At 39.3% G+C, this 22,494-nt stretch overlaps 1 protein-coding gene across 1 annotated transcript; it reads right to left on the reverse strand.

Moving 5' to 3' along the window:
• Window positions 1–21,874: 21,874 nt before the first annotated feature.
• LOC112721373 (uncharacterized) lies at window positions 21,875–22,270 on the reverse strand. Its single transcript, XM_025772444.1, has one exon. It carries the CDS (start codon window positions 22,268–22,270, stop codon window positions 21,875–21,877), a length of 396 nt encoding a protein of 131 aa, XP_025628229.1.
• Window positions 22,271–22,494: the final 224 nt, after the last annotated feature.

The raw sequence follows: 22,494 nt of genomic DNA on the forward strand, positions 1-22,494 counted from the left end.
GAGATTTTCTTTATTTAGTCTTTTTCTTTAAGTCATTGTTTATTGAGATGGAATAAGATTTAATGGTTGTTATTATTGTTGTCATATATTGATTTCTAATATTGATTTTTGTGTTCAAAATTCCAGATGTTTTGAATTTCTAATATTAATTTTTGTGTTCATATACTGTTGTTGTTAAGAAAATTGCTCGAATTCGGCTCGACGGTTCACATTCTCGTTAACTCGGCAGGTGTTCTTGATAGCAAGTACTCGACCATAGCCAACATTGCAGTGGAGGATTTCGATCACATTTTCAGGTACTCTAACGGGTTATTATTTTTGGCTTTCTATTCCTAAAGTGAAACTAAACAGTTAGGATCAATTAATAAGCCTTTTATAAATTGTTAGCAATTGATTGACAGAATTTTAGTTTAGTTAGTCAAGTAACTGTATAGTATGAGTTGGAATTCGAAAAATAGAAATAATTTTCCAGTATAGGTGTTCTTGCAATAAGATTCTATTCACAACTTAACTGATTCAACAATAAGGTAAAACGTTAATTTAGTCACTGGAATTGCAAGGTCCCTTTATTTGTTTCCCTCGTATCTTTATTTATATGTACTTTATGATTAGGTGCATCCATATTTGCTAGAAAGCTAAGCCTATCCACATATATGCATTTTATATTGTTTTATCATCAACTTTGATTTGGTGAAAGATTATTGATTCTTGTTGCTACACATATAGTGATTAATTTTGTGCACCTTGCAATAATCAAATTAGTGCTAAATTTAATTTGTCTAATTTCGAATTTGTCCAATTTCTTCTTGTTAAGAGCTCCCAATCCTAATTTGTTTTGTTCTCTGTGTTTTTCTTCATGATCATTTATATGTTAATGTCATCTATACAAGAATAATTAAGAACATCTCAAATTGTATATAGAAATTCTATGAATACAGACTCATGTCTTAGATAATGTAAGTATTTATACTTATATTTAGATTAAGATCATCTTCATCAGCAGTCAGGTTATCATTATTATCCGTCTCAGAAGGGTGCTGCTACTGTTGTTTTTTACTGGCAACTGCATTCTTCATTGGCTACCCGTTGCTGTTAGTGGTAACACAGATCCGAATGATGGTTAATCATCACATCAACACTCTCCTCGTTCATTTCAGTTTCCTTTTCATCACACTTTCTAGCTTGGGTCTCTTGCATTGTGTTATGCTGTCTTCACTCTATTTTCTTTGTTTTTGCACTCATTAGTTATCTTCTCTTGCTCTCTGTTTCCACTTTCCACTGCAGTTCTGTTTATCCAGCTGATCTATTCATTTTTGAGAGTTGAAATAATGTTACTCTTTATTTAAATTCCTAATATTCTTATCGGTGCCTCCTTTGCCTAAAGTCTTAATGACTTCAACACAAAGATTATTATTCTCCCTTTTGTGTTTGTGCTAGAGCTATGTTTGCTATGTACTTATTTTGTCGGTGTCATGCTATTTGTGGATTAGTTTCATTTCTTCCCTGTCATTATTGCTTTCATGGAATACCTTTTGTTAAATATAAAATGGTTACTTCATCCTTTCAGCGTGCATTGTCAAATGCTTGGTTGCATTATAAATGTGTGGTATATATATGTGAAACAGGTTTTAGATTTTCTTCAATTTTTGCTGTTAGCTACTTTACTTTGAAAGCTTCAAGTTTTAATATTTGTTGGGAAAGAAAAAAGAAGGAATATTATCATTTGAAAAAGGTAATTATAATTTTCTTATATTTTCTTTTAGAATACTATTTAAGTAAGTTTTTAAAATTTAATTTCGGCATACAAGAATAAATTTCTTGTCTTTAGAATATATATATATATATATATTTTTTTTTTTTAAAAATTCCTATTTATAGTCCCTCTTAGTCATGTCAATCGATAAGTCATGGATTGAAAAACCACGAACCAAGCATGAGTATAAAGATGGTCTAAACAAGTTTTTGGATTTTGCTTTTGAGCATCGATATCTCGAGGGTCGTCAGATTAAATGCCCTTGTCCGGTGTGTGGTTTTGGCAAGTGGCAAACAAGAGAGAAAGTTTTTGAACATTTAATAGTCAAGCCATTTCCAAAAAATACAAAGTTTGGTATTGGCATGGTGAAGAAGCAGTTGGACTTGGGTCACAAGCTCATCAAACTAGTTATATTGTATAAGATGATTCGACATCTCAACATCCAATGGTAACAATGCTCAATGACGCGTTTGGAGTTGCTGGACCTGACTTGAATGAAGATGGAGATGGAGATGAAGACAACATAGAAGATGGAGATGGAGACAGTGCAGAAAATGAAGAGCACAATGGAGAAAATGTAGAATTTTACAAGTTGTTGGAAGATGGTAATGAGCAATTGTATGAAGGGTGCACAAAGTATTCAAAACTATCTTTCTTAATTAGCCTGTATCACATAAAGTGCTTATACAGAATAAGTGACAAAGGCATGACCGAAATCCTCAAGTTAATAAAAGATGCTTTTGGAAATGTCAAGATTTCAAATACATTCTATGAGGCCAAGAAAACCATAAACAAATTAGGGCTTAATTATACCAAGATACCTGCTTGCCCTAATGACTGCATGTTATATTGGGGGGAGAATGAAGATTTGCAAGAATGCAAAGATGCAAGACATCTAAATGGAGCAATAATAAAAAGAAGAAACCGGCAAAGATCTTGCGATACTTTCCACTAAAACCGAGACTTCAACGATTATTCATGTATTCTAAGACTGCTCAATCAATGCGATGGCATGCTTCGACAGAAAAGAAAGATTCGAAGATGAGGCATCAGCGGGATTCTGAAGCTTGGAAAACATTCGATTTACTTCATGATAGGTTTGCCGAAGATCCTCGAAATGTACGTCTTGGTCTTGCAGCTGATGGATTCAACCCCTTTGGAGCTATGCATACAAACTATAACGTTTGGCCAGTGGTGCTTATTCCATACAATCAACCTCCATGGGAGTGCATGAAGCCAACATCACTTATCTTGTCAATGATTATTCATGGAGAGAAAATGCCGGGGAACAACATAGACGTATACTTACAACCACTTATCAAAGAGTTAAAAGAGTTGTAGCATGATGGTGTTCAAACATTAGATAGGTTCAAGAATGAAATATTTACATTGCGAGCAGCATTAATGTGGACAATTAGTGATTTTCCAGGTCTTGGTAACTTATCTGGGTGGAACGTACACAGTAAATATGCTTGTCCCACATGTAACTTCAACACTGATTCATATAGATTAAAGCATGGTGGAAAATGATATTTCTTGGGGTATCGCTGTTTCTTAGAAAGGGGTCATAAGTTTAGGCTAAGTTGTGCAAAATTTGATGGAAAAGTTGAGTTGAGGGATGATGTGTGGAAAACGATCTAACACAAAACTCACCGGCAAGTGTACTGGGTCGCATCAAGTAGTAATTACTCACATGAGTGAGGTCAATCCCACAGGGATTGAAGGATTGAATACTTTTAGTTAGGTGGTTAATTTAGTCAAGCAAACAAGTGATGATTTGAGTTAATTGTGATAAACAGAAGCTAAATTGCATGAAAATAAAAGGGAGTGGGGAAATTGACAGAAAAGTAAAGTGCAGAAGAGTAAATTGCGTGAAACTTAAAGTGCAAGAAAGTAAAAGAGCTGAAACTTAAAGTGCAAGTAATGTAAATGACTGAGACTTAGATTGCAAGAAATGTAAATAGCTGAAGCTTAGAGTGCAAGAAATGTAAATTGCTTGAATAGTAAAGGGATGTGGGAGCTGGGATTCAGAATTCAACAATAGAATGTAAAGAGAAATTAATCAGAGAAGTAGAAGATGAAATAAGTTGCAGAAAATCTAAACAGAAAGGTAAAATTGCTTGAAGAACAAAACTGAAAGTAAACTTAGCTCAATTGTGAAATCTAAAAGAGAAATTGAAGATCAAAGAAGAGAAATGAGATTAGAAAGCAGATCTAGATCTCAATTGCTCTCTTGATCAAGCAGAAAAGTAATTGCAAAAGAAATGTAAATGAAACAGCAATTAAAACTCAGATCCAATTCCTCAATTCTCAGAAGTTTGCAGAAGAAGATCAAAGATGAATTTCAGAATAAGAATTGAAACAGAATTCCTTCAATCTCAATCCAAAACTCAAAACACAGAAATAGAAGTTGCTGAAGCAATAAATTTAAAATAGAAAACTAAACTCAAACCCAATTCTTAGAACAATTGAGAAGAGAGGTAGAAGATGATTCTCAAACTTAGAACCAGTGAAACTCTTCAATCTCAATTCAAATTCCAAGAACAGATAGCAGAAGTTGCAGAAGAAAATGAAAAGCCAAGCTAAAAACTAAAATTGAGCTCAAAGTAGAATTGAAAAGTGAGCAAGAGATAAAACTAAAATAAAAATAAAAAGAAGGTTTTTTACAAATCAAACTAACTCCTATTTATACACTTTCTAATTTTGATCTTCAGACTTTGGAGTGGGCTTTTCAAATTTGGTGAAGAATTGGATCCAGATTGGCCTTTGCTTGAAAAATGGACCCGGGGACAACTCCAGTGGAGCACTCAGTGAGTGATTTTAACGTAGCGCTCCTTGCTTCCTCTTGTCTTCATGCTGATGTGTCACAGATACCATCGGTAAGGAAATTCACAAGATTTTCACGTTGCAAGTATAGTCCTCAACCAACAAGTAGTCCGCGAATCAAATTTAGAAGGAATTGGTTGTCACAAGTTCAACCCCAATTAGAAATAACCGAAGTATTCAAACCTCGGGTCGTCTCACAAGGAATGGGCATACATATGTATCAACATTGGTTAGAAATTCGGGGTTACAAGTCATGAGCAAGAAATTAAACTAGGAATCTTAACAAGCAAGTAATCTTGAAGTGCAAGAAACTAATTCAAATGACTAAAACAAGATGTGAGCAATTCCAAACTAGTAAGATAACATCCAATGTAATTCTACACTAAACTAAACAAATAACTATAACTACGACAAGGCAATCAAGAATTTTGGGTTTTCAAATAAGAATGATAAAAGCAACTCTTGGCTAAGCATGGGAATTGAGATAGCTATCCTTGTCCCCATATCAAACATTGACAATTATGAGGTACCAACCTGCTAAGTCTATTTCTCAAAAGCCTTAAGTACGTATTGTCTACTCCTACGCTTGAAGTACGTCAAGTAGGTTTGATCACATCAACCCATAAGTCCCAACCTATCTACTAATTAGATTAGTAGTGGGTTAGTGTCAATGGGTATCAAATTGACCACCAAGGGCTCTCAAATCACCAATTTAATGAGACCCAATGACTCAAGGTCACTCAATTCCCTTAGCTTATGCCAAGAGTAAAGAAAATTACTCCATAATTAAAGGAAACATTTCATCAAACACATGGCAAGCATTCATAAAGAACATGTTCAAATTGCAATCAAATTGAAATTGACAAGTACCCACTAACAATTATCAACATACAATCACTCAAACAACACAATTAATCATGGAAATCATCAATGCAACAATAACAAATCAAGATCTACAAGATTCATGAAATGGGTATAAAATGACAATTGACAAGTAAACATAAAACTAACACAAGACCTAAACAAAATTATACTAAGAAATTCAAATTAAACAATTAAAACTAGTAATTAACAAGATCCAATTCAGAATTCAACAAGGGAAGATCAAATCAAAGCTAGATCTAGAGAGGAACAAGGGTTTCTCTCTCTAGAAGAACAAAGAACCAAAAACTAGCTAAACATTATGTCTAAGTGTGAATGAATGATCCCCCCTTTCTCCTAGCATGCTTGGGTCTTTTTCCATGCAAAACTAGCTTGAAATTGGGCCTCTTGAGCCTCAAAAATCGCCAGGCATGATTTCCTTTAATGAGGTCACGTACAGCTTGTCGCGCGTACGCGCCATGTATGCGTGCGCGTGCACGTCGATGGGTTTTCTCTAATCTGTGCGGAAGTGCCAATCCATGCGTGATGCTTCCATCTATCCGCATCCACGCGTGCGCGTGAAGTGCGCGTGCGCGCCCATGCTGAAGCTCCCAAAATCCAAATCTTCATGTTCCTTCCTCTTGTGCATGCTTTCTTTCTCTCTTCTAGGCTATTCTTACCCTATAATTCTTGAAATCACTCAACAAATACATCACGGCATCGAATGGCAATAAAAGAGGGTTAAAATATGGCAATTTTAAGGCAAAAGAAGCATGCTTTTCATCATGAAGTGATATTAGGAAGAGAACACAAAACCATGCAATTCTTGTGGATAAGTGCGGAAAATATTGACAAAACCCCCTAAATTCTACACAATATAAACCACAAAATTGGAGTTTATCAAATCTCTCCATACTTAAACCAAGCATGTCCTCATGCTTTAGAAGAAAAATAAAAAGACCAAGGATCATGGTAAGAAAGGGTTCAGGAAATACAAACTACCTAAGTGAATGCATGCAACTAATGTAAAAACATCTATCTACTTGGTCAAGGGTAAATCTATCCTCCAAGAATACATATGAGCATACGGGGTGAAAAAGATATGTAGTTCACGAATCCTACCAAATTGAACATCAACATGAAGTGCATACAACTCGCTAAATGAACGCTCGTGAAAGCCGGGAACAAGGAGTTGAGCATCGAACCCTCACCGGAAGTGTATCCGCTCTATTCACTCAAGTGTATAGGGTTCGTCACTCAATCCTCTCCTAATCATGCTCTCCAAGATTTGTCTTTCATCTAACAATCAACAATTACTTAATGCATGCATACAAGTATCATAAGGTCTTATCCATGGGTTGTAATCGGGCTAGGGTGAAGGTAAGTATGCATATGGTCAAGTGAGCTTAAAACTTGAATCCTTGACTAACCTAAGTTCTTCACTAAACACATAAAACAATACCTAGCTACCCATGGGTTTCACTTTTTCGCATACTCATGCATTCTTTTCAATTCACATCCCATATGCATTGTTATTATTACTTTGTCTTGGGGCATTTTTGTCCCCTTTCATTGCTTTCTTTTTCTATATTTTTGTTTCTTCTATTTTTTTCTATTTCTTTTTCTTACATTCTCATATATACACATAAAATTATTTTTCTTTTTGGTCCCCTTTTTTCTTGGGGTTTCATGTAAAAAAGTTTCAATGCATATGGTTCAATCATCCAATACATGAGTATGTTCCCAAATCCCATAATTTTCAATTACAACTACAAATACACACCTCTATATCTACCCAAGTTCCCAAGTACACCCTCCCATTTGAATGATACACAACCTCACTTACCCAAGCTAATCAAGGATCTAAATTTAGGGACATTCATAGTTTTTCACTTAGGATTGTTGATGTGCTCTATTTAAGAACAAAAAGGGTTTATCATGGGCTCAAAATTGGTTAGCAATGGTAAATAAAAGGGGTAAGACCGTTTGGGAAAAGTGACTATTGAAATGATGGCCTTAATCATGTAAATGCATTCATACACAAGTAATGGACATATAGAATCAGACAAAGCAAGGATTACAATCATAGAGAGAGAATAATGCACATAAGAATGGAAAATGGTGGTTAAAAGATATAACCATACAATAGGCTCAAAACTTACATGCTTGTGTTCTTAGCTATCTCACTATGTTCCGAAATACATTCTTAAAGCAAGTTTACCGCAAAATTTTTTTCAAAAATTGGTAGGGTACCCTGAAATCACAGTTTCTTGGGGAAGAAGTCATTATTTTGACCAAGTAACTCTATAAAGACTAGCTATCATGCAAGGAATATTTACAAGCAAGACTAACTACGCATGTAATGTACTAACTACTAAGCAAAAGATAAGTCCATGGGTGTTGAAGGGAAGAGATTGTTACCCATGGAGATCGGTCGAACGACTTCCCCACACTTAGAATTTAGCACGGTCCTCCGTGCTACTAACAATGCGCAAAGAGCGGTCGGGACCGGAACCGTCACTATCCCCTTCATCAGAGCTCCCATCATTTGGGTTTGAGGTGGATGTGACTATTTCGGGTTCCTCCATGCTAGGGGTAACAGAACACAGAAGGTTCTTGATGTAAGTATACTGGCGTTGGTTGCGTCGCTCATATCTATCAATCTTCCAGTGTAGATCTTCTATCCTTTGATGGGTGGATCTTAGTGGCGGTGGTGATGATGAGGTGGAAGGAAAAATAAGTGGAGGGGCCATGTCAAGGCTAGGGTTGTTCATTGGAAGCTGTAAGTATTTTCCGCTTGGGACAACATCGTCCTTAGCCAGAATTATAGCCTTCGTGTCTGTGGCTTCCCAAGGAACACCCGCAGCAGCAACTAAGTCAGATACCAATGCTGAAAATGATAAATTACCCGGGGTGTGGACTTGACTCATCGCTTGCTTGACAAGAAGCGGGATGTTCACCGGTCTCTCCGTGAGAACACACGAAACAAGCAAAGCGAGATCCGTCGTGAAGGACGACTTGTGGGTGCTAGGTAGCACATAGTGAGATAGGATCTGGGCCCAAGCCCTAACTACTACAATGAGGGAACGTGCGTCAATGCACTTGGGCCGCATCCGGAGTCGACCTTGCGTCCAAAATGTCTCTGGCTCAGCAATGACTCGGAGAATCGAGTCCCAATCGAACCCAAACTCTTCTCACTGACGTAATACTTCTTGGTAGCCATCCATGTCACTTGGTATCAGTAGGACATTAAGCACTTGCTGAATAGCCTCTTCTAAAACTGAGACTTACTTTTGGCACACGTATACCGATTGAAGAGAGGGAAGATGGTAGTTAGTGTAGAATTCTGCTGCCCAAGAGAGGTTAATTTCCCGTGGTTTTCTCAAAAGAAACTCCCATCCTCACCGTTCAATGCGGGGCAGAATACAATGAGCAACCTTGTCCGGTGGAGCGAGTAGATGCTCAGGATGATAGTATCTCACAACCATGGAGGGGAACACAAGTTCACAGAAGCGGTTGGGAAACCTTGAAGAATCCTTTGCCGGTTTGCTCTTCTCTTTTTCATCAATGGGAGCGGGCGCCTTCGCCTTCTTAGATAGGGGTTTGGCTCCTATTGTAGGGTGCGCCTTAGAGGTTGACTTTTGGGGTGCCCTCTTTGTGGCCGGTCTCCTTGGAGCTTGATAAACCACTATTTTATGGTTTATATTGTGTTTAATTGTGTGGTTTTATCATGATCCTTACCCACTTATTCATTAAATTAGCATGCATTTAGATTTCCTTCCTGAATTTATTCATGGCCTACCTGCTCAAGAGCCTATCAAGCACTTGAGAGATTTCCAGGCAGCCTGTTCTACTGTCAGGCGTGATGGCACTGATGAAACTTCAATTTTGCTGAAAGCTTTCCCATTTTTTCTTGAGAGAAAAGCAAGGAAGTGGTACTACACTCAACCTCTAGCAAATGTATCCAACTGGGATACACTCAGAAAGGAGTTTCTGGAGATATTCTTTCCATCTGAAGTCACTGATAAACTGAGGAAGGATATTTTCACAATTGTTCAGGATGACAACGAGACTCTCTTTGAATACTGGGAGCGCTTCAATAATCTTCTGGAAGTATGCCCCCACCACATGATTGACAAGATAGTGCTACTTAGCTATATCACACAGGGTATGAGGCCCCAAGATAAAACCACATTGAAAAGTGCTAGCAATGGGTCTATGAAGAAGTACAAGACCACTGATGAGGCTTGGCAATTGATCAGTGATTTAGCTGAATCTACTAGGAACCACAGATAGAAGCAAGGCCGTTCAAAAGTCGTTGCAGAAGTATCCTCTAACAGAGAGACTGCTGCTCTAACTCAAAGTATATGTGAGATGACCAACTTGCTGAAGCAGATGCAATTGAATCAACAACAAGCTCAGCAAGCTCAACCTCCTCCGCCATAGCAAAACCAACAACTAGTCCCACAAAGAATTTGCGGAATCTGTGCTGATTACAGCCATTACACTGATGAATGCCCGTAGCTCCATCAAGAAGACAACATGGTGGCATCCACTCATAACTTCTATGACCGCCCCAACCAAGGCTACAATTAAGGTGGAAACAATAACCATAGATGGCAGGATAATTCTAACCAGAATTGGAGGGACAACAATAACAGAAGAGGCCAAGATAATCAGGAAAATCAGAGGTGGAATAATAACAACAACAGGCAGCAAAATCAACCTTACAGAGCACCTCACCTGAGGCAAAACCAAGGACCACAGAACAATCAACAGCAGACCTCTCAATTTACTCATTCTTCTTTATCTCCTAATGAAGAGCTACTACAATCTTTCGAGCGAAGACAACAGACCATGGAAAGTAACATCATGAATAGTATTAATGCCAGTCTGAATGGTCTCACCTCTACTTTGCAAGCTCTTGTGTCACAGCTTGGATCAACACAAAATTCCAGTAACCAACCTTCAAGCTCCACTGGAATCCCCTCTCAACCATTACCCAATCCAAAGGGAGGCATTAATGCCATCACCCTAAGGTTTGGAACCACACTGCAGGAGAGGAATCAGGAGGAACCAAGCTCACCAGAATACGCCTCAGCTGAAGAGGTGGTAGAAATAGAAGATGTTGAAGAGGAAGAGGATATACAGGACATAGCTGAAGAAGAAATAGCTCAACCACAAGAGGAAGCACCAAAAGGCGCAAACACCACAGAAAACACTACTCCTATCCCCTTTCCACAACTTGCAAGGAAGCCCAGGAAGCAGCCGGAACCCGACCCCAAAATGGTAGAAATATTCAAAAAGGTTGAGGTAACTGTTCTTCTTTTTGATGTTATTCAGCAGGAACCTAAATATGCAAAGTTTCTAAAAGATTTGTGTATACATAAAGACAAAATTAATGAATTAGAAACTATTCCTTTAGGTAGTTCTATATCTACTTTAATGGGAGGATTACCTGAAAAATGTAGTGATCCAGGTCCTTGTATAGTTAGCTGCACTATTGGTGGTGTAGTAATTTATGATTGCATGTGTGATTTAGGAGCATGTGTTAGTATAATGCCTTTGTCTATATATGATGTCTTGAGGCTCCCTCCCTTAAAAAGGTCGGCAGCTCGTTTTGTGTTAGTAGATAAAAGCATTATTACAGTGGCTGGAGTTGCTGAAGATGTTTTGGTGAACATTAAAGAGCTTACATTTCCCACTGATTTTTATATCTTGGAGATGCCCCATAATGATTCAGATAAGCCATCATCAATCCTACTTGGAAGACCATTCCTGAAGACATCAAAATTCAAATTGGATGCTTTTTCAGGAACATACTCCTTTGAAATAGATGGCCACATAGTAATCTTCAATCTGAATGGAGTCATTGACAACCCCCCAGAAGATCTTCTATCTTCCAGTGTGATGTCATAGATGAAAGTATAGCTGAAGTTCACAAGGAAGAGTTTGAAGAGAGGCACACTGGACAAGGCCCAAGTGTGGGGACCCTCTTAACTGACAATGAGGGCACTTCGTCATTTTCACAAGCTCCAGATAATCCAGAGCCTGCCCATGATCAGAAGTTAGAATTGAAACCCCTCCCTCCACATCTTAAATATGCTTATCTCGGAGATGAGCAGAGGTTTTCAGTTATCATTGCAAGGGAACTGACTTCTCAACAAGAAGAGCAATTACTTGATGTGCTGAGGAAGCATAAGAAGGCAATTGGGTGGAGCTTGGCAGACATAGTAGGCATCAAACCTCAAGTATGTGAGCACAGAATATTTTTAGAAGAGGGAGCAAAACCTGTCCGTCAACCCCAAAGAAGATTGAATCCCACTATCTTGGAAGTTGTCAAAAAAGAAGTGACCAGACTATTGGAAGCAGGTATCATATATCCCATTTCAGACAGTGAATGGGTAAGCCCAGTACAAGTGGTGCCCAAGAAGTCTGGAGTCACTACGGTGAAGAATGAACATGGAGAGCTTATAGCAACTAGAGTTCAGAATGCTTGGAGAGTCTGCATTGATTACAGGCGTCTCAACCAAGCTACCCGTAAGGATCACTATCCACTTCCATTCATTGATCAAATGCTGGATCGCCTGTCAGGTAAATCACATTATTGCTTTTTAGATGGTTACACAGATTATTTCCAGATTCATATAGCTCCTGAGGATCAGGAAAAAACTACTTTTACATGCCCTTTTGGGACTTATGCTTACAAGAGAATGCCTTTTGGCTTGTGCAATGCACCAGCTACCTTCCAAAGGTGCATGATGAGTCTTTTCTCTGACCTTATTGAGGACTGTATGGAAGTTTTTATGGACGATTTTAGCGTTTATGGTGATTCTTTTAGCCTTTGCTTAGATGGATTATCTAGAGTATTAGATAGATGTGTTAATACGAACCTTGTATTAAATTTTGAAAAATGTCACTTTATGGTAAAACAAGGGATTGTATTAGGACATGTGGTATCTAATGATGGCATTTCTGTAGACCCAGCAAAGGTGAATGTTATTTCTAGTTTACCTTACCCCTCTTCTGTGAGGGAAGTCCGTTCATTCCTTGGCCATGCAGGTTTTTACAGGAGATTTATTAAGGACTTCAGTAAGGTCGCACTTCCCTTATCCAGATTACTGCAGAAGGATATTGAGTTCGAGTTCAGTGAGGATTGCAAGCAAGCGTTTGATAAGCTGAAGACTGCTCTGACTCAAGCTCCAATTATGAGAGGACCAGACTGGAGCCAGCCATTTGAAATCATGTGCGATGCTTCCAACCATGCAGTAGGAGCAGCGCTGGCTCAGCGTGAAGGTAAGGATCCTTTCGTTATTGCTTATGCGTCTAAGACTTTAGACACTGCCCAGTCCAACTATACTACTACTGAGAAAGAGCTTCTTGCTATTGTTTTTGCTCTGGATAAATTTCGGGCTTATTTACTTGGTACTAGAGTAGCAGTGTATTCGGACCATGCAGCTTTAAAGTATCTATTAGCTAAAAAGGAGTCCAAACCAAGGCTCATACGTTGGATACTGCTGTTACAAGAATTTGATTTAGAAATAAAGGATAGGAGTGGTAATCAGAATTTAGTGGCAGACCACCTGAGTCGCCTTGAGCATATTAAGGATGATTCTACTCCTATAACTGATAATTTTCCTTTTGATAACCTGCAAGAAGTATCTGAGGTAGTCCCTTGGTATGCACCTGTTGCTAATTATTTAGTTAGCCGCACATTTCCTCTAAATTTTTCTAAGCATCAAAGAGACAAGCTCAAAAGCGAGTCTATGTATTATATATGGGATGACCCATATTTGTGAAGATGTGGCGCTGATCAAATAATTAGACGTTGTGTGCCTCAATCAGAATTCAGTCCATTTTAGAAGCCTGTCACTCATCTGAGAGTGGAGGACATTTTGGCCCTCAAAGAACAGCTAGATAGATCTTAGACTGTGGATTCTGGTGGCCCACTCTTTTTAGAGACGCTGCTGAGTTTTGTAAATCTTGTCTCCCATGCCAGAAATTTGGTAATATATCCAGGAGGGATGAGATGCCCTAACAATTTATGCTTTTTTGTGAAATTTTTGATGTTTGGGGCATTGACTTCATGGGTCCATTTCCAAATTCTAATGGATATTTTTATATATTGTTAGCTGTGGATTATGTTTCCAAATGGGTGGAAGCAATTCCTACCCGTACTGATGATGCTAACACTGTTGTTTCCTTTGTGAGAAACCATATTATATGTCGCTTTGGATCACCACGAGCAATCGTGAGCGATCAAGGCACCCATTTTTGTAAAAGAAGACTAACAGGATTGATGAAGAAGCATGGGATAATTTATAAAGTTGCAACAGCTTACCATCCCCAAACTAATGGGCAAGCCGAGGTGTCAAACAGAGAAATTAAGCGTATCTTGCTAAAGATAGTAAAGCCACATAGAAAAGACTGGAGCATCAGGCTGCAAGATGCACTCTGGGCATACAGAACAGCATACAAGACACCCATTGGGATGAGTCCCTTCCGCCTGGTTTATGAAAAAGCTTGTCATCTCCCAGTTGAAATAGAACACAAAGCTTTTTGGGCAGTTAAGGAGTGCAACATGGGAATTGAGAAAGCCGGAGCTGAAAGGAAGTTGCAACTGCAGGAACTGGAGAACCTTCGCCTAGAAGCTTATGAGAACTCCAGAATATACAAGGAAAAGAAGAAAGCTGTACATGATCAAAACATCAAGAAGAAAGAGTTCCAACCTGGGGATTTAGTCCTCCTTTACAAATCTCGACTAAGGCTCATGCCAGGTAAGTTGAGATCAAAATGGGAAGGTCCATACAGAGTAGAGAAGGCCGAACCGTACGGAGTTTATCACCTCCGCCATCCTTCAAGCTCTGAACTTATTAAGGTTAATGGACAACGCCTGAAGCTATACCATGGCGAGAAGGTGCAGAAAAAACAAGGAGCTTGAGATCTTCCTCTTGGAAGATCCCCACATAGCAAAAGATTGAGCTAGTGGAGCGTCTAACTTACGGACGTTAAAGCAAAGTGCTAGGTGGGAGACAACCCACCATGGTATGATCATTCTTTTCTTTGTTTTTCCTATTCAATAACTCTTCTCTTTATTAGTACTTTCGTGCATTTGCATTTACATGTCTTTATTTTTCTTTAAAAAAATTTTTTTTTTCGTTAGGCGACGCGATCGCATCAGCGACGCGTCCGCGTCGCAAGGGGAGTGAAGAAAAAAAATAAATGAACAGAGAGTCACGCTGGAGCGTGGCTGAAGGCGTGCCAATGGCACAAATCGACCCACGCAACCGCGTCGTCGACGCGTCCGCGTTGCTTGGGAACCATGGCCTCCCACGCGACCGCGTGCCCCACGCGGCCGCGTGCCCTGCGTTTTCAACGTAAAAGGGTGCACACTGAAATATTATGCGAGAGTGGTGCTGGAAGCACAATTCTTATCACGCGACCGCGTCGCTGACGCGGCCACGTCATCCATTTTCTGACGCCCACTCACGCGATCGCGTGACCCACGCGATCGCGTCACCCCAATTTTGGCAATTAAATTATTTTGAACAGAGAGTTGTGCTGGCGCAAGGCTGCACTCGCGCCAGAAGCATAACATGGGTCACGCGACCGCGTGACCGACACGACCGCGTCACCTTACTTGAAGCACATTCACGTGAACGCGTGCCCTACGCGGCCGCGTCGCATGCGCCGCACAGCTCAACCAAAAATTGCCACATATCTTATCTTTCTCTCCTCCGAATCCTAATTTCTCTTTTCCCCCTATTTCTTACTTCCCCCTTCCCCCTTCTATCTCACCTTTCACTCTCTATCTCTCTCACCTCCATTAACAAGGTTTTATTTTCTTCTTCCCTCTCTCTTTTTCTATCATTCTTATTATTTTATATGTATTTTCTTCTCTCTTCTTTTTCTTTTCATTATTCATATTTTCTTTCTTTTTCTTTTCCCTTTTACATGGTGTTAGAAAATTTTTAAGTCATTATCCCTCATTATATGCTTGTGGATTGTTGCAAATTGTTTGACAATTATTTTTATTCTATTTAAGGGATTGCTTGCATGTTCACCTTCATATTTTTTATACCTTATTCATCATGCATGCTATGTGTTTGTGAAAAGGCTCAAATGGCATTATGCACTTCTCTATGTTGTTATACTATTCAATGCTTGCTTTTCACAACTATCCTTTACTATTGTATTAATTGAATTTAATTGTCAATACAAACGTGATGGTTTGTTACAAAGTATTGCTTGGTCTATGCTACTCATGCCCTTTGCCAGCATGCCAATAAACACCTTGCAGTCACTTGTCTTTCTATGCACTAGCTATTTTCCATTGTTGGCTTTTCACATGTACTCGAGAGCATGTGTTAATGTCATCTACATCCTAATGTGCATCCATCACCTTTCTTCCGTTCTCTTCCTTGCTATATATCTCTTTGAATTTAATTTACTTTCTCCTCCCTTCTTTCAGGATGGCCACCAAGAAAGGAAAGGAGAAAGCAACTTCCAAACCACCAGCAAGAAGAGGCACTAAAAGAGAATTAGTGGCAGAGCCCTCTTCAACCGTAGTCAAGCCCTCAACAAAAAGAGTTAAGAGGATAATAAAGGTTGATGAAAAGGAAAAAGCCTTTCCAACAAAGGACACTGCGCGATTTCCCAATCGCTACTGTGAGCAGATGTTCCCTATCCTGGCAGAAAGGAACTATAACAATGAATACCTTCTTATCCTCCCGTCCAATATTGCTACCTTTGTTGAGCCGCAAATTGAACGAAGACATTGGGGTTTTCTACGGAGACAGCCAAGGCAGGTCAATCTTTCTTGGGTAGTTGAGTTCTACTCCAACTTCTACATGCCGACTCTGCAGTCTGTTTATGTCCGGCAGAAGCAAGTCCCCATCACAGAAGAGGCCATTCAGCAAGCTCTGAGTCTTCCCCCTATTCCAGAAGGAATAGACGCCTTCCAAGAAGCCGCACTTAAGCGCCAGAGGTACCAATTTAACTGGGACTCCGTTCTCGGAGTTATCGCATTACCTGGCAGCCGTTGGATCTACGGATACCACCGTACCCGCCCTAAGAGAATCTTGGCTTCAGCACTTACCTTGGAGGCTCGCGTATGGGCACAAATTATGTCCCATTATGTCTTCCCGAGCACCCACGAGTCCTCCTTCACAGCGGACATGGCTGTTCTACTATGGTGCATCCTTACAGACCAACCTCTGAATCTCTCAAGACATATCCAGAATGCTATGGGACACGTACAAATTGCGGGTAATTTACCTTTTCCCGCTTTGGTCTCAGATCTTGTCTCAGCCGCTGGAGTCTCCTACAGAGCTGGGGACACCAAAGCCGTGCTTCCACGGGATGATCAGTATGTCCCTAACGGGAAATACCTCAGACTTCCAGCAGCCACTACAAATCTTCCTACTGCTCCAGTTGAAGACAATCCTTCTTCGACACCACAAGCACCTACAACTGATGCATTGCTCCAGCAGATAATTGAACAGTTGGATCGGCAAGAACAAAAAGTAAAGATGAGAGAGCGCCGTAACGAGCGCCGATTCAAACACCTCAAGGAGCTATTCAAGGGACACTTCAAGGACTCAGATACCCCAGACTCCACTTCTTTTACCAGATAGTGAGCCATGACGGTCCCGATTGTGGAGATACTGCTACCAGCCCATCCCTGTTCTTGACAGATGGCACCGAGGGCGGTGCAAAGCCTTAAGTGTGGGGAGGTCGGACAGTACCTGACTTTCGGAAGTAATTTCTCTTCTCTAGCACCAATAATTAGGATATTTTAGTTAGATTTTCTTTCCTTTATAGAATAGAATAAATTGCATAGGTTAGGATAGTTGCATGCATGTTCTACTTGATTGAAAAGACAATAAGTTTCTTTTAAGACTCTATCATTGGAATAAAATTTCACTAATTTTTCAAAATTTTTATGATAAATTTGCTTGAGTTGTATTTGGAACATAATATTTGAGCTAAAGAACACACAACCTGTGAAAGATTTGAGCCTTTATGTATGGTTACATTATTTAACCATGATTATTTCATTCCTGTGTGTTTACTTCTCTATGATTGTGATCTATATTTTGTTTTATCTTATATGTCCAATATTTATTATATTTACATGCTTGCACATGATTGAGGCCATTATTTGTTTAAACTCACTTATCCAAATTAAGCCTACCCTTTTCAATTACCTTTGTTAACCACTTTGAGCCTTCAAATCCCATTTGTTCGATATTTTACCACATTACTAACCTTAAGCCGAAAAACAATTGTACATCCCAAATTGAATCTTTGGTTAACTTAAGATAGAATTGTGTGTGCTAGTTAAGTATGGGAAATTGTGGGAACAAAAGTTGTTAAAGGAATGTGTCATGAAAATTTAAGGGGAATTTGGATACCTACTCATATGAAAATATAAGAATGAAAAATCTATGTGCATTGATAAGCTATATCTATTTTAATGTCAAAAAAAAAAATAAAATAAAATAAATGAATAAGGGGACAAAATTACCCCAATATTGAATTCAGAATTCAAAGATCAATACACATATGATAGAATCAAAATATAAAGTTGATACATGAGTATGGATTGAAAAAGAAAATTCTGGGTAGCTAGGTATGAACTTTAAGATTACATTAAAAGTATACAAGTTAGGTTGGAGCTTGGGTTAATTAAAGATTCAATTTATTAGCTCACTTGACCAAATGTATACCCCTACCTGTACCTTAGCCCCATTACAACCTTGAAAAGACCTCATGATGTTTGCATTAGTATATTAACTGTTGTTGATTGGTTAGGAGAAGAACAAAAGTTAGAAAGCATGATTAGAGAAGAATAGAGTGATTACCCTATACACTAGAGATTAGAGCGTACATACATTATCAGTGAGGGTTCAATGCTTGAATTTTCATGTTCCCTGCTTTCATGAGCTATCTTCTTGCACTTTTATCTATTTTATTGTATAATGATAAAATTAGTGGAATTTGATTTCTAATTGTTTTGAAGAGCTTATTTACTTTTGATCAAGTGGGCAAGAATCATATAGTTGCATTTATTTGTATATATATAGGCTTGCATTGCATTTCATGAGTTTCTACATGTTCATACTTATTTCCTTATCTCCTTCAATTAAGCATGAGGACATGCTAATGTTTAAGTGTGGGGAGGTTGATAAACCACTATTTTATGGTTTATATTGTGTTTAATTGTGTGGTTTTATCATGATCCTTACCCACTTATTCATTAAATTAGCATGCATTTAGATTTCCTTCCTGAATTTATTACATGTTTGAAAACTATTTCCTAGAGACTTTAATTATTTATTTTTAATTCTCCTTTATTCCATTCGATGCCATGATCTGTGTGTTGAGTGTTTCAGACTTTACAGGGCATAAATGAGTTGGAGATTGGAAAGGAAGCTAGCAAAAATGGAAGGAACACAAGAATTTGAGGAGATAACCAGCGAGAAGTGACGCGGTCGCATGGCTCACGCGACCGCGCGAAGGAGCGCAAATCGCAGTGACGCGGCCGTATGGCACACACGGCCGAGCGGATTGGAAAAGCTAAAGCGACGCGGTAGTGTGGACGACGCGAACGCGTGGCAAGGAAAAACACGAATGACGCGTCCGCATGGATGACGCGATCGCATGACATGTGCGATCTGCATAATCTGCAGAATTTGTTGGGGCAATTTTGGACCTTATTTCGACCCAATTTTCGGCCCGGAGCAGCAGACTAGAGCCAGAGAATATGCAGAAACAAAAGGACAGCATTCATTCTATACAGTTGACAGTTTTAGATCTAGTTTTACTCCCTTAGGTTTTTCTCTCTATGTTTTGGAGAATTTTAATTTTCAATTGGTCTTAGCATTGAAACATTGAGAAGAGTTATTTTTCCTCATCAAGACCTCGGCATTCTAGTTCGTTCTCTTAACTTGGTTTTATTCTTCCATGTTCTTTGCTTTGTTCAATTTTGTCATTTGAATACTTTCATGATTATTTGATACAAGGATTATTTCTTCCATTTTAATTTATTTTTCCATTCCAATAATCATGTCTTCTTTTAATTTCCTTTCATGTGTTATGGATTTATTATTTACAATGAGTGAGTAGTTCCCTCACTTGATGGGGAGTTGATTGAAAGGAACTCTTGAGTTGGAAGGATTGAAAGAAAAATTGTAATTGGGTTAACTATTGGATTGTTATCTAATTACTAACACCAATCCCTTTGAACTAAGTGGGTTGCAACTTGTGAACAGATCTAGCATTCCAACTTGTTTGACTTTTCTTTACCTAGTAAAGGATAACCAAACAGAACAACCATTAATTATAAATTAATCTTAAAATCATTCCATCAACAGTAGAAATTCCAACTAATCAACTCCCAGTCAAGGCTTTTATTCATATTAATTAAATTTCCTCAATTTAATTTCCAATTTACTTAACTCAACTTCTTGGAACATCTGATTAATAAAATAGCACACTTTCTGCAACTCGTTGGGAGACGACCTGGGACTTAAAACTCCCAGTAATTTTTAATTTAAACTCTCTGTGACATATTTTTAAATTGATAGGCAGATTTTCGATGAGTTAAGAATTATACTTGCAACGTAACCATTTTAATAATTTTTAATTCACCAACTTCCGTACCTCATCAGAGCTTTCTCCTTACCTTTCTTGGTGGCCATCCTGAAAAAGGAAGGAGAAGAAGGAAAATATTAAACCCAAAGGATCATCTCAACTAAAACATGCAAGTGAGAAATAGTACCCAAAAGAATTTGTTCAACAAAACATTTATAGAGGAATGTGTCACAACACTTGGCATGGAACGCAAGAGTAAGTAAGGCATGCAATATGGCATGAGAAGTATGAGCTCAAGCATTCATCAGAAAGAGCAAGTCATATTCAATGAGTATCTAGTTGGCATGCATAAAGCAAAGTGGACTCAACACTCTCAGAAGGGAGCAAGTGAATGAGGAAGAAGCATCAGTTTGAAAGTATATGACTAAAATAAACCAAAATGGTATTTGTGCATTTCCTCAAACACTTGGCATGCAATTAACAAGCAATGAACAATTATGTAAAACTCAATCAATTAGAGGCCCAAAATGGAAAATCAATCATCACATAACATCACCTACTAACAAAGATAATGAAAAATAAGAAGAAGATCTATCAAAACAAATCAAAGTTCAAGTTCAACATCCATGGAAAACCAAGAAGAAGAAAAAGTAACCAAGCAAAAAGCAAATAGTATAATCATGCACTAAAAGAGAAAATAGGAGAATTAACAAGAAACATCTAAGTGGAAGAAAGAAGATTATGCAAAGAAAGTAAGAAAAGAGATATAGAAGAAGTGGAACCTTGAGAATGGAAAAGAAAAAGGTTGAGTTTCCCTTTTTGAAGATGAGAAAGAGAGGGAAGAGATGTATTACCACCGGAAGTGGTGGTGGTCGCCGGTGAGTGGCCGGAGACGGTGGTGAAGTATGGAAGAAGAAGAAGAGGGAAGATATGAGGGTTTAGGGAAGAAGAAGAAGAGGGAAGAGGTGAAGCATGGTGCGCTGGAGCGTCGGTGAGGGTAGAGCGAGTGCGCGTACGCGTCCACGGCGCGTACGTGTGAAGTCAGTTGGGTGCTTGGCACAGAGTTGGCACAAAGTAGGCCCAACTCTCTGGATTTTGTACTAGAGTTGGCATGTAGCACAGGCGCGCAGACGCGCACAGTGCGTGGACGCGTGCCTGATCGAGTTGGCGACCGGTGCGGACGCGCCAAGTACGCCTGCGCGTCAGTGCGGGCACAAGGTAGGCACAAACAAGGCACAACTCTCTGGATTTTGTACCAGAAGTTCAGATTGCACAATCGGCGCGCGCGCGCATAGTGCACTTGCGCGTCGATTGCGATGTTTCAAGGCGCGCGCAGGCGTCACGCACGCTAGCGCATGGGTGCCTGGCACGAAATGGGCACAAGGTGGGCATAACTCTCTGGTTTTTGTACCAGGAGTGTAAAATGCATCACCGACGCACGCGCGCACAGTGCGCTCGCGCGCGGATGCCCCTTTTTCCTTGTTTATTTTTTTAAATACATAGAGAGGGCTATTCTAACACATTCTTGGCTGGTGTTTAAGCTAGGTGGTCAAGAAAACACTTGCAAATTCATGCATCATTCAAAACAAGGCATTTTCTCCAACTTCAATAATCCATCCATACAAAGAATGATGAATTCTATCTAAACATCCTAGTTATCCAACAATAACAACAAAACTAGCATTCCTAAGCAATCAACAACATCAAGAAGTCACAAAATTCTTAAAAATCTATAGCTAAAAGTAAGAAGGTATACACAAGGAAGATCTTACCACGGTGGGGGTGCCTCCCACCAAGCACTTTTCTTTAACGTCCTTAAGTTGGACGGTCCTTCGCTTAAGCTTCCTCTCCTTTTGGTGCATCCTCAAGTAGGAGCACTTCCACTCCTCTTGGTGACTTGTAGCCATGGTACTTCTTCACTCTATGTCCATTCACTTTGAAAGTTGTGTCACTTTGAGGGTCAAACAATTCCACTACCCCATAGGGCTTTATCTTTTTCACCTTGAAGGGTCCTTCCCATCTAAAACGGAGCTTTCCAGGCATGAATCTAAGCCTCAAATTGTAGAGGAGAACCTCATTACCTTGTTGGAAATCCTTCTTCCGAATGTGATGGTCATGAAATGCTTTAGTCTTCTCCTTGTATATCCAGGCATTCTCATATGCCTCCATCCTCAAGCACTCGAGCTCCTCTAGTTGTAATTTCCTAGCCGCACCCGCCTTGGTGAAATCCATGTTACATTGCTTTACCACCTAATATGCTCTATGCTCAATCTCCACCGAAAGGTGGCATGCCTTACCATAGACGATCCGGAAGGGGCTCATCCCTAACGGAGTCTTGTAGGCCGTCCTATACGCCCATAGTGCATCTCCTAACTGGAGGCTCCAATCCTTCCTTTGTGGATTTATCACTTTCTCTAAGATTCTCTTGATCTCCCGGTTGGACACTTTCGCTTGTT

This window comes from Arachis hypogaea, chromosome 11 (assembly GCF_003086295.3).
Source record: "Arachis hypogaea cultivar Tifrunner chromosome 11, arahy.Tifrunner.gnm2.J5K5, whole genome shotgun sequence".
In the NCBI taxonomy this organism is placed as follows: Eukaryota; Viridiplantae; Streptophyta; class Magnoliopsida; order Fabales; family Fabaceae; genus Arachis; species Arachis hypogaea.

Excerpts from the sequence above, each read along its gene's own strand:
- LOC112721373 (XM_025772444.1), bottom strand. The coding sequence starts at position 22,270 with ATGGATTTCACCAAGGCGGGTGCGGCTAGGAAATTACAACTAGAGGAG.